At 36.1% G+C, this 17234-nt stretch overlaps 4 protein-coding genes across 22 annotated transcripts; 2 read left to right on the forward strand and 2 right to left on the reverse strand.

Annotated features, from left to right (window-relative positions):
* Window positions 1–81: 81 nt before the first annotated feature.
* LOC8262602 (F-box/kelch-repeat protein At1g16250) lies at window positions 82–5475 on the forward strand. Of its 12 annotated transcripts, none has more exons than XM_048378997.1 (6): window positions 82–353; window positions 1099–1255; window positions 1571–2146; window positions 2539–3125; window positions 3560–3763; window positions 4281–4724. In XM_048378997.1, coding segments are annotated over exons 2-4 (1149 nt in total). In that variant the 5' UTR covers window positions 82–353; window positions 1099–1253; the 3' UTR covers window positions 3110–3125; window positions 3560–3763; window positions 4281–4724. The 12 variants fall into 12 exon arrangements, with proteins under 12 accessions (XP_048234954.1, XP_048234951.1, XP_025013105.1 ...); XM_048378994.1 differs by lacking the exon at window positions 1099–1255 and adding an exon at window positions 5045–5475 and having other exon boundaries at window positions 90–353; window positions 3560–3604; window positions 4281–4367; XM_048378991.1 differs by lacking the exon at window positions 1099–1255 and adding an exon at window positions 5045–5475 and having other exon boundaries at window positions 91–353; window positions 4281–4367.
* Window positions 5476–5659: 184 nt separating this feature from the next.
* Window positions 5660–11296, reverse strand: LOC8262601 (transcription factor HY5-like). 5 transcript variants are annotated; one of them, XM_015719237.3, is made up of 5 exons: window positions 11074–11296; window positions 10795–10963; window positions 10329–10485; window positions 10074–10179; window positions 5660–5835 (listed from the first exon to the last, which is right to left on the reverse strand). In XM_015719237.3, exons 1-4 carry the CDS (start codon window positions 11192–11194, stop codon window positions 10108–10110), a joined length of 519 nt encoding a protein of 172 aa, XP_015574723.1. In that variant the 5' UTR covers window positions 11195–11296; the 3' UTR covers window positions 5660–5835; window positions 10074–10107. The 5 variants fall into 5 exon arrangements, with proteins under 5 accessions (XP_015574723.1, XP_048234955.1, XP_002519348.1 ...); XM_048378998.1 differs by lacking the exon at window positions 5660–5835 and adding an exon at window positions 7591–8081; XM_002519302.4 differs by lacking the exon at window positions 5660–5835 and adding an exon at window positions 8198–8333.
* Window positions 11297–12347: 1051 nt separating this feature from the next.
* LOC8262600 (chromatin structure-remodeling complex protein BSH) lies at window positions 12348–14818 on the forward strand. Of its 2 annotated transcripts, XR_001535230.3 has the most exons (11): window positions 12348–12507; window positions 12624–12712; window positions 12791–12885; window positions 12973–13044; window positions 13124–13171; window positions 13269–13352; window positions 13459–13497; window positions 13624–13706; window positions 13823–13885; window positions 14128–14257; window positions 14383–14818. XR_001535230.3 is itself a non-coding variant. In XM_002519301.4 (10 exons), the coding sequence occupies exons 1-10, from the start codon at window positions 12455–12457 to the stop codon at window positions 14480–14482; spliced, it is 726 nt and encodes a 241-aa protein (XP_002519347.1). In that variant the 5' UTR covers window positions 12348–12454; the 3' UTR covers window positions 14483–14818. The 2 variants fall into 2 exon arrangements, 1 of the variants encoding a protein (XP_002519347.1); XM_002519301.4 differs by lacking the exon at window positions 14128–14257.
* A 1021-nt stretch (window positions 14819–15839) lies between these two features.
* LOC8262599 lies at window positions 15840–16895 on the reverse strand. 3 transcript variants are annotated; one of them, XR_007217391.1, is made up of 3 exons: window positions 16414–16895; window positions 16116–16330; window positions 15840–16081 (listed from the first exon to the last, which is right to left on the reverse strand). XR_007217391.1 is itself a non-coding variant. In XM_002519300.4 (2 exons), the coding sequence occupies exons 1-2, from the start codon at window positions 16514–16516 to the stop codon at window positions 16206–16208; spliced, it is 228 nt and encodes a 75-aa protein (XP_002519346.1). In that variant the 5' UTR covers window positions 16517–16894; the 3' UTR covers window positions 15840–16205. The 3 variants fall into 3 exon arrangements, 1 of the variants encoding a protein (XP_002519346.1); XR_007217390.1 differs by having other exon boundaries at window positions 16112–16330; XM_002519300.4 differs by having other exon boundaries at window positions 15840–16330; window positions 16414–16894.
* Window positions 16896–17234: the final 339 nt, after the last annotated feature.

The following is a 17234-nucleotide window of genomic DNA, read 5'->3' on the forward strand; positions in this document are numbered from 1 at the left end:
ATAATAAAAAATGTTCTCACGTCTGTTTTATCTAACGGAAGTTTACCTTTTCCGTTTATTGAGGTGCTCAAACAACTAAAAAATAGATTAAAGGCTAATCCGTTCCTCGATCTAAACATTAGGGCCGAAAATGCCCCTTCTCCCTATTAATTTCGCTTTAGCGAGCCGGCAAATATCTGGTTCTGTGGTCGAGTGTGGAGAAATCGACAAATTGAAATCCCAAAGCCTGTTTCTCCGCAGATTCTTTTCCCCTTCTTAACCTTTTCTCCTTTATATCTGAATCGTTGCAACTACGGCCATAGCTTGTCTTCTCTAATTCTCTTTCCCTAACCTGATATTACAATGACTATCAGGTACGTGATCGTATTACGATTCAAACTCCTCAACGCAATACTTGACATGTTTTGTGCTTCAGCCATATGAATGACTCTTATTGAACACATTTTCTCGCCATCTTTTTCTTAATCATTATCTGCATCTATTTTCCCTTCTAATGTTTTTATTTTTTTTTATTTTGTAACTATTGTCAAATCTCTGTCAGTTGCATCTTTTGCTGATGGTGAATTCCAGATCTTCTTTTTTGGACTCATTTATTCGAAATTATCAATTTACCATGATAATAATACATAACTGTTCTCCAAGAACCCACTTTGCGCTTGGCTTGCCCCAAATTGAATAAAAATGGGAGGAGTATGATTTTATATTAATGGATCGCAGAACACACTAGTAGGAAGGAGAGAGCTCTACCGAAATATTGATGCTATATCTCAATTCTTCACCAGCATAATAAAAAATTCTTCATGAAAAGAATGATTAGATTACTTAAACCCACGTACAAATTCGTTTATAAGAATAGAATTTAATTAAGCGCAAAAGAAAGGAAAAAAAAAAATCTCAAATGCAAGTTAGATTTTGGAACCTTAAATCAGCAGATTTTAGAAGGCTGCTGGTAGTGAAGAGAAACACTGTTCTAAAATTTTTGGGTCATCGTTAGATGTAACTGTTGGGTAAGAGATACACTTCTTTGTCTTAAGCTGACATATAACCACGACTTGTTCTCCATTAGAAATACCTGATCAAAGGTCTTAACTTGCACAGCCGACCTTAGTCATTTCTTGGAGGGAGGTACCTTGGAAATGCTTGGAATGTGGAAGTCTCCTATCATCCAATGAAGCCCGGATCTCAGTTAGATATTGTCATTGGATAATCCTTGTTAGGTGGTTCGTCTTCATCTTCCTTCAGTGGGCTGTTCAATGTATATCTTCATCCTTCCTACCTGAGACCTATTTGCAATGGATATCCATGGTTTATCTCATATGACATTGTTAACTTGGGTCTTCCCTTGAATTTATAAAAATGGAGAGAAACACACCCTTGATTTAAGTATATTCCAATCATATGTTCCAAGATCGTAGTTGTTTACTCATTTCTTGTCCAAAAAATGATTTTTAAGACTTTGATTTTGTTAATGACCTGCTACTTAAGACGTATTGTTCACGACTTGTTTGACTTTTCTAACACTTCTATGATTTTAGACTTATTTTCATTTTTGTCAATACTTGCTATTTAGGGAATCTATACATCAGCCTATCATTCCTGGATTGCCAGATGACCTGGCCTTGCGATGCCTAGCAAAGTTGTCCCATGGGCACCATGGACTGCTTGAAACAGTCTCAAAGAGGTGGAGAAATTTAATTCGCAGCTTAGACTATGGACACTACAAATCTAGAGAAGGATGGTGTGGGAATTGGCTGTTTGTACTTACTGAACAATCCAAGAACCAGTGGGTGGCCTATGATCCTGAAGCTGATAGGTGGCATCCTCTACCAAATTCTTCAGAGGATTATGCTGGTTGGCAACACTTCGGGTTTTCTTGTGTTTGTGTTTCTAATCGGCTCCTAGTGATTGGTGGATCCTATATGCCCAATGATTCTTCACTACCTCATCAAAAGCCTTTGATAACTGATCAGGTGTTGCAGTTTGATCCATTTAAGAAAGAATGGAAAAGCATGGCAAGAATGCGAACACCGCGTTCTCATTTTGCATGCAGTGTTATCTCCGGTAAGGTTTATGTTGCTGGGGGACGCAACTTATCTTGCACCAGAGGGCTTGCCCTTGCTGAGGTTTATGATCCACTGCTAGATAAGTATGTGAGAGCTGCATTATGCTTTAGATTTCAGTAAACATCTTTTTTGCAGTTACTTAAATATTTCTAATGGCATTTTGTAGACTTTACCTGTGTGTTTGATGCTTTATCTAGTGCTTCACAGATAATTTGGCCTGATATCCAAAAAGTTTCCCAAACTTTAGCATTTTTAACAATTATGGCCAGTTCTTTTACTTTTATCAATTAGGGGTTCAAATTGACTTTTATTCAGAATTATGAACTTCATTAATATATTTTCCAAATCACACTTAAATTGATGATATGGTCGTGATGTTATCCTTCTTTTCCCCCCTATGCTATATGTATACATACATGTACAAGCCTATGTGTTATACCAGTTAAATTTGTCTTTTGTGGTTATGACATAGCAGAAATTGCAGATGGGACGAATTGCCACCAATGCCGAACCCACAGACGGATTGCTTAGGTTTATCATACAAAGGCAAACTTCACGTATTGAGTGACCAGGTAGGCCTTTCAGACATGAATGCGTCTCAAGTTTTTGAGCCATCAAAGGAATCATGGTGCATAGTGAAGGACATTTGGCCTTTCTCAAGGGCGATGCAATTCTCAGTTCAGGTCATGGGTGATGGTCAAGTATATACTGTTGTTGACTGGGGTGAAAGCTTGATTAAAACAAGAGATTCTGAAAAAGGAGAATGGTATAATGTTGGTGCAGTTCCTTCAGTCATTCTTCACAACCACACAAGGGCACTGGAAGCCTTTGGTTATGGATTTGCTACTTTGAGAGAGGAATTATTTGTTTTGGGTGGAAAGGTTCTCAAGTGGGAAGAAGCAGGAAATGGGAGATTTGACATTGTGAGATTGGATTTGGTGAGGGTTTGCAATCCCATAGTCAGACCATTAAATTGGAAAGAAGCTAGACCAATGTGCAGGCCAGCACGGGGCTCCATACTGGGATGTGCATCTTTGGAGGAGTGATGTTGTTTCTTATCAGGTTAAAGCCTAAACTGGAATTTCTTAAACTGTTATGTTATGGAAATTGCAATCTTTTTCGAAACTAATTTGAATGTTGGTTTCTCTGTTTTAATGCATGAATTTATAAATTTTACCTTTGCGATTTTCAATGTCTTTTGAAGTTTGTTCTAGATAACAACTTTGATGAAAATAATTTTTTGTGAGAAAAAGAAAAAATGCAAAAGTATTTTGACTTTGTAAGTAAAAGAAATTAATATTATTTGCAGGACAATTTTGTTTAGAATATTTTACTTTTGAAGAAAGGATTTATTGTAAGCTGCCTTAATTGCTCTTTGGAAGCAATTTATTTACCTGAAAGGATACTAAAGTGGCAATGTATATAGTTTATGATAGTTACATTGTACACAATTTAGTGATGTGCTCAAGTCATGTTTTAACGTGGTTACATTTCAGGATACTGTTGGCTTATTTCCCCAACTTTTGGACCATTTCTATCAGGTGCACATGATGATTATGACATTATAGTGCAGTTTGGCGGTGCTGTGGTAGCTGGTTCTTGTCTTCTACTACTACTGCTACTACTATTATTATTGTTTGTAGCTGCTTCTTCGGAATCTAACTGTTGGAGAACCAGAGCAAAGCCTGTTTTCTTCACAAGTTGGTATCAAAAGCAGGAATAGTAAAAATAAGAAATAATCAAAACTTTAATTTTCAAAAGCAAGATACTGCACGGCAGTGCCAAACTGCCGGTGCTGTGGTAGCTGGTTTTTGTCTTATTTTACTACTGCTGCTGCTGCTACCACTTATTATTATTATTATTTATAGCTGCTTTTTTGGAATCTAACTTTTGGGGAACCATAGCAAACACTGTTTCCTTCATAAATTGGTGCCAAAAGCAGGAATCGGCAATGCCAAACTGCCCTAAGAAAAAATTATTTTCTTATCTTCTTTCTTTTTGCTTCATAGTTCTATGGTTTCTAACAAACTGACTGGTTCAAAGAATGGCCTTGCTTTCCTTTGCTTTAATTGAAAATTGGGGGAAGGTGCTTGGTACAGAGGCTGGTTTAACATGCAATGGAAATTGAATTTATTTTCGCTGGTGTATCTATTTCTCCTCACATCTTCAAAATTCTACATTGTCAAAATGTTAATGGTGTGCCTTTGGATGTTGCAGATGATTTCTGTCGTCGTCAAGCACATGGCTTTCCCATCATTGTTGCAGCTCGCTGTCTCCTTGCAAGTCAAGTAAAAATGTTATCAAGTAGGTATTCCATGCGCATCATGTGAATATAATGTTAGCTATAACTGAGGGACTGTTGCATCTCGATGAATAGAATTCTTGGGCCATCTTAGCCTTTGAACCACCCCGAAAGCAACTTTGTGCTGAACTCTCAAAATGAGGTGTGCAATAATGAACAGTAGTTGGGAGGAAAATGTCCATGAAGGGATCTTTTCTCTTTTATATACAATCTGCTGAACTCTCAAAATGAGGTGTGAAATAATGAACAGTAGTTGGGGGGAAAATGTCCATTAAGAGATCTTTTCTCTTTTATGCACAATGAATTCCCATCCCAGATATTCTCTTTGGACCTAAATACATTTCTTATTTAAAACAGAATTTTCAAGGCCACTCGTATAGCTAAAAAGAACAAGACAAACCGCATGTTAGACATCTAATTTCAAAATTTAAACCTGGTTTGATATTTAAAAGATCACACAAATTGAAGCCTAGTGTCTGCTGGTCTCTATTGCATATTACACCATGTGAATATTGCATATACCCGTGTCCTTTTAATAAGTTGTGTTCTTTTTTCCCCACTGAATATACCCATGTCTTTCAAAAAGTTTTTGCAGTGTTTTCTATATATGCTCCAGTGCCTTTAGATTTCGTTTCTGAAGCTGATTTCTTATTTTTTTTTTTTTTTTTACTTAAAACAGAATTACAAGGCTACTATTACGTAGTTAAAAGACAGACAGATTAAACATCTAATTTGAAATTCAAAAGATTACACTAATTGGAGACTACGCATATTGTGTCTTCATCATTACATGGTTTTTAGGAAAATATAAGTACAAAGGTTAGGACAAATTTTAGCATGCTACTTGGGAAATTATGTCATGAACACTGTGGGAGTATCTTTTTATGGCCCGAGTAAGCAGATCAACGGTCACAATCTTGGAGAGAGGAGAGATGCTAAAAGATTTGATTTTGGAGTAATCTGGGGACCTATTTGTGCTGGTTTATGATAAATTAGACTTGTTTTCATCCGTCATATAGTATTTGGTATTATTTAATTTATGTCAATCTGATGTTATATTGTTACAACATCACATATTGAAGGTGACCGCTCCAAAAGTTGACAAGTGGAGTCACATCTTATGCTTTGATATGTGATTGCACTCTATGGTAACATTGGATAAGCGGTCAATTTATCTCTTGAACTCGTATTAAGGGCCAAGGGCCAAGGGCCTAATAAGCCGTTTGTTAACCTTTTTAACAAATAGGTCTAAAATTTTCATTTTACAGGCAATTAAATGTTATGCGGGCAACTCTTTTTGTAATAATAAATTAAACTAATCAGATTACTTCTTTACATTAATTTAATTATTTTCTTTCTAAATTTGAAATACAAAAGAAAAAACCATCACCAACTATTACTATCCGCTGTAACCACCGTTAGCATCACTGTAGCTCTTATCAGCATCCTATATCCTTGCCATCGCTTCCTCTGCCATTCACCGTCAGTGCGCCATTCCAAAAAACAAAAAAGATTTGTTAAACTAAAAATCTACCGCCACAGATCAAAAATAAACTAATCAAACCCAAAATCAAAATTGAATTTATTCGAACTGAAATAGCAAGTACAAAACTGAATAGAGATGACAGTGAATCTAAATCCAAAATCCATCATGACCTCCATCAAAACTAAATTCACCCACCATGGCTGCCATCAAACCATCTATTATGCAGTCACGCCTGACCACCAATCTCAATTCCTTATCTCCCAATTCCAAAACAAAGTTCTTGATCTCTAGTCTATTTTCTTTATCCTCCTTGCTTTTTTTTTTTTTTTTTTTTGGCCAAAAACAAAAACACATCACCACTGACTTGGGAGATAAGAGAAGGGGAAGAGATGAAAAACTAAAAGGAAAAGCAAAAAGAAAAAAGATAGCAACGTTGGAGATGAGGGCGATGATGGAAGTGGAGACTGGATTTTTGGATTTCAATGTTGCGTTAGTGCAAACTACCTTTTCAAATTTCGTTTTCGTGTGTGGCTTCGGGTTTTATCTATTAAGGTCCTTTTTTTCAGGAAGAAGATGGTCATATGGAAGAGAAAGACTCTAAAAAATATGGTTCAATTATTAAAATATTTGGTCTACTTGCTTTTAGCAGTGTTTGTATGACCCGTACACGGGGGTTATTTGATTTATAAGTTAAAAGTTGTGCATCTATTTACTGAAAAAATTTAAACATGAACTATTTGACCCGTTGATGCAAGTTTAGGGGGCAAATTGACCTTTTATTCAATCAATATTCACTATTCATGTTCCTATTGTAGTCGTGAATTGACATTTGCTGCAGCACTGGACTCATGTTCAATTCATCTATTGATTTTGCATGAATCGTTTTGGAGGATGGGATTTTTAGATGTTTGTATGCCATATCATATACATGATCTCTGTTTCAATAGGGTTCGTCAATTTCTATAGTTTTATTAATTTGTAATTTGAAGGGAGCGACTGAAGTTGGTGGTGGTGGTAAAGATCCGGTTTATCTACCAATGAAAAATTATAGACTATTAAGTGGGTTTAAAGCAGTGATGGGGTTGGAGTGAAGTTAGGATTTGTGGCAAGCAATTGTCCTTTATCAGCTTTCACCTTTCTCGTTCCACGACTGCCACTGCAAACTTCATGGATCTTGTGTAGAATCGGTGCAAGCTCGGGATTACTCTAAATAGGATTCCATGATTGAGGGTTATATTATAGAGGTCTTTTCTTTCCATTTCTGCATGTTAATTGTTGTTTGCCCTATGTTTAGATAAGTCAATTGCTCTTGCACGCATTAAAAACAAATAGTTTCGCATTATTTTACAACTAAGATGAATTGTATCAGAACCCACACTTAAACCCGTTTAGGTGGGTTATCTTCTTTTTTTTTTTTTTTTCTTTTCTACTATAGTTATTATCAATTATAACTATCATTTTCCTCTAAAAGTCTAATTAAATTTAAACTAGATTACTGGACAAAGCTGTCGGTTCTCCTGAAATGCAGAGTTTGCACCACAATTAGCATGGTCCGCCAAGCTAAGTCATTTTTTATTAAAAATTAATTTTCATAAGTGTGCTTCGGATTCGTCTATGTTTGTAAAACACACCCACACATCCACTATTATTATTCTGGTTTATGTCGATGATATTATCATAACTGGTAATAATAATGAAGAAATTGAAAAGGTAAAGCTAAATCTAAAAGGCGAATTTGATATCAAAAATTTAGGTCAACTATCATACTTTTTGGGGATAGAAATCGTCAAATCACATAAAGGCTTATTTCTGTCTCAAAGAAAATATGTCCTTGATCTATTAAAAGAAACAGGAAAAATAGGAGTAAAACCTACAAATACCCCAATAGAGACTAAAAACAAACTAAATTTAGAAGATGGGGAACCTTTAGACAACATAGGAAGTTATCAGCGTCTAGTAGGAAAATTGATATATCTAACCGTCACTAGACCCAATATTGCCTATGCTGTAAGTATGGTAAGCCAGTTTATGCATGCCCCGCGCACCTGTTATCTGGACGCCATCGACAGAATCCTCAGATATCTCAAAGGCACTCCAGGTCAAGGTATATGGATGAAAAATAATAATGATGCTAACACTATAATTGGTTTCTCTGATGCAGATTGGGCTGGAAGCTGTGATAGAAAATCAACCTCTGGGTTTTGCATCTTCGTGGGAGGAAACTTAGTAGCTTGGAAAAGCAAAAGCAAATCATGGCAAGTAAGATCGAGTGCAGAAGCAGAATATAGAGCAATGGCGTCAACAGCTAGCGAACTCATCTGGATCAAACAAGTGCTTACCGACATGAAAGTAGGATGCAAAAACCCAATGAAAATGTACTGCGATAATCAAGCAGCCAGACACATTGCATCAAATCCTGTCTTTCATGAACGAACCAAACATATTGAAGTGGATTGTCACTTCATAAGAAAAAAAGTCCAGTCTGGGGAAATTGAAACGCCATTCATCAGAAGCCATGAGCAACTGGCAGATATCTTTACAAAGGCCCTAGATAAATCAAATCATCAAAACCTCCTTAGCAAGATGGGTTCCATCAACTTATTCGAACCCACCTTGAGGGGGAGTGTTGAGGAACCAGAACAAACCCAAGTTAGCAAGGACCAACAGTCAAGAACTGTTAGTAAGAACCAACAGTCTTTGACTATTGGTCAATGCCTTAGTTCTGATCATCACAGGCCTAAAATCAGGGAAAAGGAGCAACCTTTCTTCCCTATGGAAGAAAGGTCACTTCTACCTCTTCCAAAGTTAGAAAGGAACGTTGGAAATAAACAGAGATAGCAATAGGACTGTTATAATCACAAGCTTGTATATAACAGAATACAAACCTCACATGTAACCTCAGAATACTAATGTACATCATCATAGATCAATAATAACCAACATTTTTACGTTTCTCACACAGGAGACCCGGAAAAGAATTAAATAATTATTAGTTGATAGACTTGGAAATAACTTTCTGTACTTGGACGGACTTAATTTGATAATATATTTCTAAAAATTCAGTACGAACTGAAATATACTTAAACATGGTAGAGAAATTTGTCTGGAGGCCTATAAATACAAAAAAAGCTAGGAGTAATAAATGGGTACGAAGCAAGGAGACCAAATACAACATCAACTTAGGGATTTGCGAGTTTAAGTGTAAGCTGGGTGTTTCTGTCATTGGACTAAGCATTCAAGAAACAATTTTGTCAGCTTCACGTATTTATTCTCTAGGGAATCCAGAGGGGTTGAGAATGTATTCTTCTAGTTTATGTGGATTTGAGCAACTCACTGAATTATAATTTAGCTATGCTGTAACTTGTTTTCTTTTATTCTCGTATAGATTGTGCGGGTTTGATATGATCTTATTTCACTTTTTATCATTTTACTGTATTCAATGTCAATTTTTTATAGTTCATATATTAAAATTATATGTATTCGTTAGTTTTAAATAATAAATTATAAATTAATCATTTAATATCAAAGTTAATCATCTAATATCAAAATAAAACACTTATAATACATATATAATTTTCTATTTATTGTATATACACCACATCTATTGGAAAAAAAAAAACTCATTAATTAAATATTGCAACAGCAAAACCAATATGCAAAAGGTGGGGTGATTGAGTTGTTTCACAGCGAGACACCTATTGCATTATATCTCTCTCCACTTCTCTTTTGGCTACTTGTTAAGCTCAATTTCATAGAGATCATAGACTCAGCTACTGCAAAGCTTACCAAGACCAAAGGAGGGCATGACCTCAACCATAACCGTATAAAGCGATGTATACCTTCTGATATGAACAAAATTAAGACAAACCCAAACCTTCAATTTTCATATTTCTGTGCTATATTCGTGTTCTACGTATGCATGCCTGATTTTGGCATTTTCTATATGCATAAACAACTACAAAACAAAGTAAACTCGTGTAATAATATGCAGAATGCGAGTTTACAAATGAAGGGCTGAACGCATGTACACATATGTTTAGCTGGCTGGCTGCTAGAAAATAATTTGGCTTGCTAAATTTGTATGTCTAATGAAAACATGTACTCCTCTAGAGATAGCAGACATTTCTGAGATAGTTGGCAATAAAAACTAGGAACACAGGCAGGCAATAAACTGGCTTTCAGCCTGATGATCATAAGGAAGTATTTCTGGTTTGTTATTAACCTGATAAGCAGAGAGGACACCGTGGTCATGCATGTCAACTGTTCCCCAACTGATCATGTTTTGCATCAATACTTTGATCCACTTTCGGCCTTGTATTCATAAGTACCTGAAGGGGGGAAAAATCAATTAGCAATTTAGCATGATTCAAGGCTATATTCACCGATTAATGTAAACAGATCATGGAAAATTCTTCTCTAAACCGAAAATAATTGACATATGTATATTTATTTTTAATAATAGAGTAAAAATCACCACCTTCCGGAGCATCGCGTTCTCATTGATTAAAGTAGAAATTTTCTCCTCCAATTTTGAGTTGTTATCTTGCAACTCTTTGGCCCTCGATTCTAAGTCATTTACATAGACCTTTTTTCTTTCTCGGGCTTGCTGGGCAGAAACTCTATTCCGCAGCAACCTGAGGCCAGAAGAAAAGTATCATATCATTAAATTAAAATCAAATTAACGCAATATTTTATTTTGAATTTTTTTTATTGTCATCAATTACCACAGATTTATTATTATTGTTGTCGTCGTGAATTTATTTTATCGTAAATCTAAGGAGTGATAGAATATAAGTAAATCAGCAAATTAAGCTTCCACAGGAAAAGAAAAAAAAAAAAAAAGTGATACAGTAATTGTTGGTATTGGAAGTAACAATATAATTAGTTGCTAGTTGCTAGCAATTTGAAGGGTGATCTGCTGCCTTGTGTATAAAATAAAGTACCTTTTAAGCCTTCTATACTCCTTATCAACAGGATTCCGTCCTCTTCGGCGCTTCTCGGGTAGAACCTGAGGACTCTTGTTGATGGTAGCAGTAGTAGGATTGACAACAGAGGAGGCAGGTGGTCGAGTTTCCACATCAGGCACTGTGAAAAGATCTTCATCGCTTTCTTCTGGAAAATAATTTAGAAGTACTACTGGATGAGTAAGTCCAGAGAGAGATGAAATCATAAATGGATTAAATAAAAATAGCATGAGCCATTAAAGCAACTAGCTAGGTAACCTAGTTTGCTCTTGTGGTGCGAAAGGAGGGTGTCCTTGTTATTGTTGTTCCAAGAGGAAGAGCTAGTAGCATTAGCAGAAGCAGCAGCAGCCTCAAAGATGGTTGGTCGTGGAAGAGACATATCACTGGTTCTACGATCCGCTGCAGGCCTGAGGTTTGAGGAATGATGGAAATTTCTGTTTTAGGGATTTTGGCAGGGCAAGTGTTTTTGGTTCATGTAGGAACACGTTGCTGCATGGACAGCCGCAAGTCCGACTATTTCTTTCTCCCTCGTGTCTCAACTTGATCCAACACCTTTCGAGAAACTGCACACTCAGGCAGGCCCAACCCAATAATGATTTTATTTCTTTTAACTTTTTTAATTTTCGCAATAGCTTGATTAAGTACAACCACTTTTGGATATTACTCTCCATATATTTACTAGTAGACAACAGCATATGAGTACATCTGCATTTGCACAAGTAAATTATTTTATTTTTCCTTTTGGAATTCTTATTATAACAATTAATAAAAGAATTCTATGTACCATACTTCTGATTTAGAAGGAGAAACTTTATCTCCATGATTTAGCCAAAACCATAAATTTAAAATCTGTTATTGATGGTATTACATGTTCTGTGGATTCTTTGTCCAAGTTAGGCGCTGTGATTGCTGCTTTCCGCTATGCTTCTGAAATTTACTTGTGTAGTTTTGTTGTTTTTGCTGATTGCCTGTACTGTACTTGGTTAGCATTATTATTATCAACTCTTTTTGTTTAGTTCCTTGGGAGGTTGAGTACTTTGTTGTCTAAGCAAGACAAAGGAAAGACTTGTGGGCATATAGGGTTAGAATTTACTTTCTTTACTAAATCTAAGAATGCTGCTGCCATCTGGTTGGCAAGGAATCATATTTCTGGAAGTCTGTCCTTTGCATGGGTGGCTAATCCTGCCCCTGCTCTTTTTTGCAAGGATTTTCCGGTTTAATTATATTTACAGTTTTCCAAAAAGGAAAATAACTAATATACAAAGACATCCAGAGATAAACTTGCACTACAATAATTCATTACTAATCCAATTGAATTGATAAAAATTTCATCCTAAAGTAGTAAAAAAGTATTCAGTTTTATTCAACTAAAAATTTATTAAAAAGGAATACATATGAAAAAGGGCTGAATGCGGGTGGCGTTCACTTTGAAAGAGTTTAGGTGAGGAAGGAGATTGGAGGGTAGTGGGAGATATTCCTTAGAAGCAACACACTCCCTTGGGCCCTACAAATAGAAAAAAGCAAGACAACAACCTAATAGGCCCAGCCCAAGAACGAACAGAAGCAAGAATAACGAACAGACGACAGGAAACAAGTTCATCCTCGAGTTGAGAAGAGACCGCAAATTAAATTAGTAAAGATGAAAGGGCTGCCATCGACGTCGTCTTCAAAATTACCCGTCAAGTTCAGGATGTGAGTTTCTTTATTATTATTATTATTATTATTATTATGTTTCGTCCTTGTTGCTCTGTTTATGATTATACTAGATGTAACTGAGAGCAACCCACAATGTTTGTTCTCCCCAAAAGGCCAACTGCTCAGAACTTGGTACCCATTCGTTTGGACATAGAAATTGACGGCCACCGCTTTAAAGATGCTTTCACCTGGAATCCTTCTGGTATCTAATGTTTTTCGTTTTTACTTAATTATTTAATTCATTGTTTCAATTATTAATTTACATTATTCTTATTATTAGATCCGGACTCAGAAGTCGTGGTTTTCGCTAAAAGGACTGCCAAAGACTTGAAGCTCCCTCCTGCTTTCGTTATGCAGATTGCTCAGTCTATTCAGGTTTTATTTTGTTCTTCTCATTTTTTTTTTAAATTTTAATATCTATTTAATCCTCATTAATAACTTTTTTTTTTTTAATGCTTTTAGACACAGTTGAGTGAGTTTCGATCCTACGAAGGCCAAGATATGTTCACTGGCGAGAAATTTGTTCCAATCAAGGTGTCCTCTTCTCTTCTGTCTTTCCTTTCTCTTTTCCTGCTTACTTATTCCAAAGCTTATATCGCTTCCTTCTTCTCAGCTTGATCTTCGGGTCAATCGCACTCTTATCAAAGATCAGTTTTTGTGGGTACAACTCTCCTCTTCCTATCTTCGCCTAACTCTCTCTCTCTCTCTCTCTTTTGCAATGTCTTGACTTGAATGCCTCTGTGCATCCTCAATTTCAGGACTTGAACAACTTTGACAGTGACCCTGAAGACTTCGCTACAACCTTTTGCAAAGATTTGGGTATTCAAGACCCTGAAGTTGCAGTAAGCAAACCTAACACATTCCTCTACGTCTTTCTTTTACCTATATCTACGAGTCATGAGTCTGTTTTTTGTTCATTTAACGTCAACTTTGCTTTCTCTTTTCCAGCCTGCAGTTGCCTTTGCAATTAGGGAACAACTTTATGAGGTTTGGCTTCAATTTTCATATACTACTATGCTTTTGCTTTTTGCTTGCTTTATGTTAATCCTAGGCTATACCACCCAGTTCCTTGGTTCACATCCTACCTCCTTATGATTTTTGTGTGTATGCTAGATTGCAACTCAAAGTGTAGCTACTGCAAGAGAAAGCAGATTAACTAAAAAGGGCCGCAGGGGCTTTGAATACATCCCTGCCAGGTAAGTTCTTACTATCCTTCATTTCTTCTTGTTGCTAAAGGCTCTGTTTAACATCAACAGACCTGGATTCTTAACTGCATTTTTTATATAACTCGAATTACCTCTCTCTCTTACAGTAAAGCCGGGGGTACTGCATCAGATTTGATGAAGTTATTCAGTAATAGATACAGCATGATTAGGTATGTTTTGATTTTCCGCGAGTTGAAATATTACCTGTTTCCAGGGAGCTGTAAAACTTAACTACTGTATTGGCATGCTAATTTATTATCATCTCCCAAAAGCAGGAGAAGGAAGTTTTGATAACCAAAGCTTTTCCATCAGTAAGACCATTATGGCATTGTTTGTGTTAAAAAAATGCGTCACACACCTGTTATCTCTTAACCTATTCCCATCAATACCGTCTGCATATCTTTATTTGCAGATCTCTTGGTCTCTTTCTGTAAACCATCCCTCAATCTCAAGAAAAAAGCTCCGTACTTGTGCGACGCCAATACAGTGCTCACAAAGATGTGGTCCCATTCTTCCTTAATTATGAAACATTAGATGGCATGGTATCAATTTTCTTGAGGCGATGTAATTTGGTTCCACTTTTGTTGCATCCCAGAATTTGTCTGTGTTTCACATGTCCATATAGTTCTACAAACAGAATACTCATAGATGGTGTCTTTGATATTAGGAAACGAAAGGAGTGGGATGTATATGAGCCTATTGTTGATCTCCTATCGAATGAGGAAGTTGAAGCTCTTGAAGCAAGGGAAGACAGGAATGTGAGGTGAATGATAAAGAATAGTGGGGCTTTTAATCAATCCTTAAGAAAAGTTTTGGAGTTGATTGGAAATATAATGAGATAGCTTATGTTATTTGCATATCTGTTATGTGGCTAAAGTGACTTGGGGGAAAAGGTTCAAAGCGGTTAATCTTATAGCTGCATGGATGAAGCAGCAGCATGTTGGCATATTGTATTTCTTTTTACTGTCTCATGCTATGCAATGCATCCGCTAGAATTGTATTTGCACTTCATATTACGTTAACCTGGCAAGTATGTTAACCTGTAGGAAACTGCTGAAGTTGAATAATACCATCTTTCATCCTGCGTTCTCAATATTAAAACATGATGGGGAGAAGTTTATCAGAAAAGTAGAATATGGGCTTCCCTTCTGATCCCTTTATTGTCTCTGTAGAGTCATATTCATCCATGATGAACAGTGCAGTTAAAATTTCCAGCTATCTAATTAGACAATTGACACTCAATTTGCAAGTTCTTTATTTGTTAAAGGTATGCAGGTCTGCTTGGGTTTTCTTCCCCTTTAATCTTGTCTTACAAAAGATGCAATGGGCCGAGCTCACGTATATAAAACTGAACTGAATTCTAGAAAACGGAGTTCGCAAGTGACTCTTCTGTAATGGCGACCAGTTACATCACAAAAACCAGTCTATATTTATACAAACTTCTAGTTTTCTTCATTACTTGTGACTGCTACTCATTTTCTTTGTGTTTTCAGAAATCTCAAGAGATATGAAACCCCTTGAATTTCACGCATATTTATGAAGCTCCATATTTGCAACTCAGTTGTATTTGACTTTTACTAAATTAGGACACAAATGTTAAAACTTTTCAATGCACATTTTATAAAAGATTTACATCTTTGTATGTTTTATTTTAATGAAGTTAACATTTTTATTTGATTATGACTTATGAGTGTTTGTTTGCATTTTGTTCGTCTGTTATTCATTTAGCGCACACAATTCCGGTTTCATATATATCATAAGACTGTAATTAGTTATGATTTATTAAACTTGGAACTTAGTCTGTAAAGTGATGAAACAATTTGTAAGTGTATTATGTGGGTAAAAGGCGGCCAATGACTAATATGCAAGGTAAAGTAAATTGGGTTGCATACTCATTTATTGTCTATATATATACATATTTTGGTCGACTGTAGGCAAATAATTGATGCTTCTATAAAATGATACACATCGAGATTCAAATCTCTCCAATTTCAAAACGTCTAGATGCCTAATGATCCTTCATTAATAATCACAGAAATTAACTAAGAGTTAATAATTTTTTACGAAAGGTGAAAGCACCTGCCATTGCAGAAAGAAGAAAAAGTATATATCTAAAAATTCTCATTAAAAAAATCTCACCATGATGTATCATTTCATCATAGGGATTCCCTATATTAAATCGAATGAGAACATATATATCTAAAGGAAAAAGAAAAGAGCCACTGCATCAGATCTTCTCAAGCTGAAGGGGCTTGAAAACAATTGAAAGGGTCCTAAATAATCTAATTCTTTTGGTTGGGGAGGGGGTAGGGGTGAAGGGATTTGTTTATATCTACAAGAGATCATATATATATATATATATATATATATATATATATATATATATATATATATATCTATAGAGAGAGAGAGAGAGGGCAGACGCAGATCCGTGCGAATTAATGAACCAAATTAGGATGTGAAAATGTGAAATTAAGTGGGAGGAGAGCATCAGGAAGAAGTGAAATTGCAGTTGGTGGACTTGGACTTATCAAGAATGGACCACATGACTTGAACATCCTCGTAGCCGCATGCCATCACCTCGCCATGCAGATCCATCGCACGGTTTTCATTTCCTGCAAAATTCATAATAAGCAAGTATAGAGATGGGCGTTCCTGAGATGATGAATTACGTGAGCCTATTATATTGTATACGTACCTGGCAACTGGGACTTGTTATGATCTCTGGTGGGTTGCTGATGATTGAAGAAAGTGCAAGCTTTCTTGAAAGGGGAAGTGATGGTCTTTTTCCAAGAGGTCATTCTGTATTGATTCTGGCGGTAGTAGATAATCAGGTGTTTTGCTTAATTTTCTTTTTCTTCTTTGGTATATACAGAAACAGAGACAGAGAAAGCCAAATGAATCTGCGCTAACAATAGTACATATGAATTCTCTCAAGGCTAGACTTGGACTTGGAACAGAAAGAAAGGGGAAGGAGGGGGTGGTATTTATATGTACATAGAAAAAAGAGAGAGGAAGGGAAGAGGAAGCAGAAAGAGAAAGAGAAAGAGGCAAGATCCGTGAGATGAGCCTTGAGAGAGGAACATCGCGCCTTTGTTTTTGTTATCTTAAAAACTCCACTCCATCGCCGACTGCACATGGAGCATGCCCACAAACACGTGAACGCCTTTACTTTTCTTTCTTTCTTTTATTTATTTTTGAGAAAGTTAATGTGACCTCTAAAAGGACGCACCTTACTTAGTAACTCCTCATCATGACATAACCTAACCTAACCTAACCTAACGTACGTATTGCCTTCTTTTAACTCTCCATTAACATACGTATACACACATAGAGGTCCCATTTCCCCATCCTCTGTTTTTTTTTATTTTTTCTCATTTTTCATCAGTTTTGGATCTACTCCTACTTTTACTGCACCTACGTTATATTATATACATGGCCATTGCAGGGTAAGTCCACATAACATAGTACAGGATCCATCCATCTGTTTCTGTTTTGCGTACTACTGTTCCATTCCCA

The sequence above is a fragment of the Ricinus communis genome, chromosome 9 (assembly GCF_019578655.1).
Source record: "Ricinus communis isolate WT05 ecotype wild-type chromosome 9, ASM1957865v1, whole genome shotgun sequence".
Classification (NCBI taxonomy): Eukaryota; Viridiplantae; Streptophyta; class Magnoliopsida; order Malpighiales; family Euphorbiaceae; genus Ricinus; species Ricinus communis.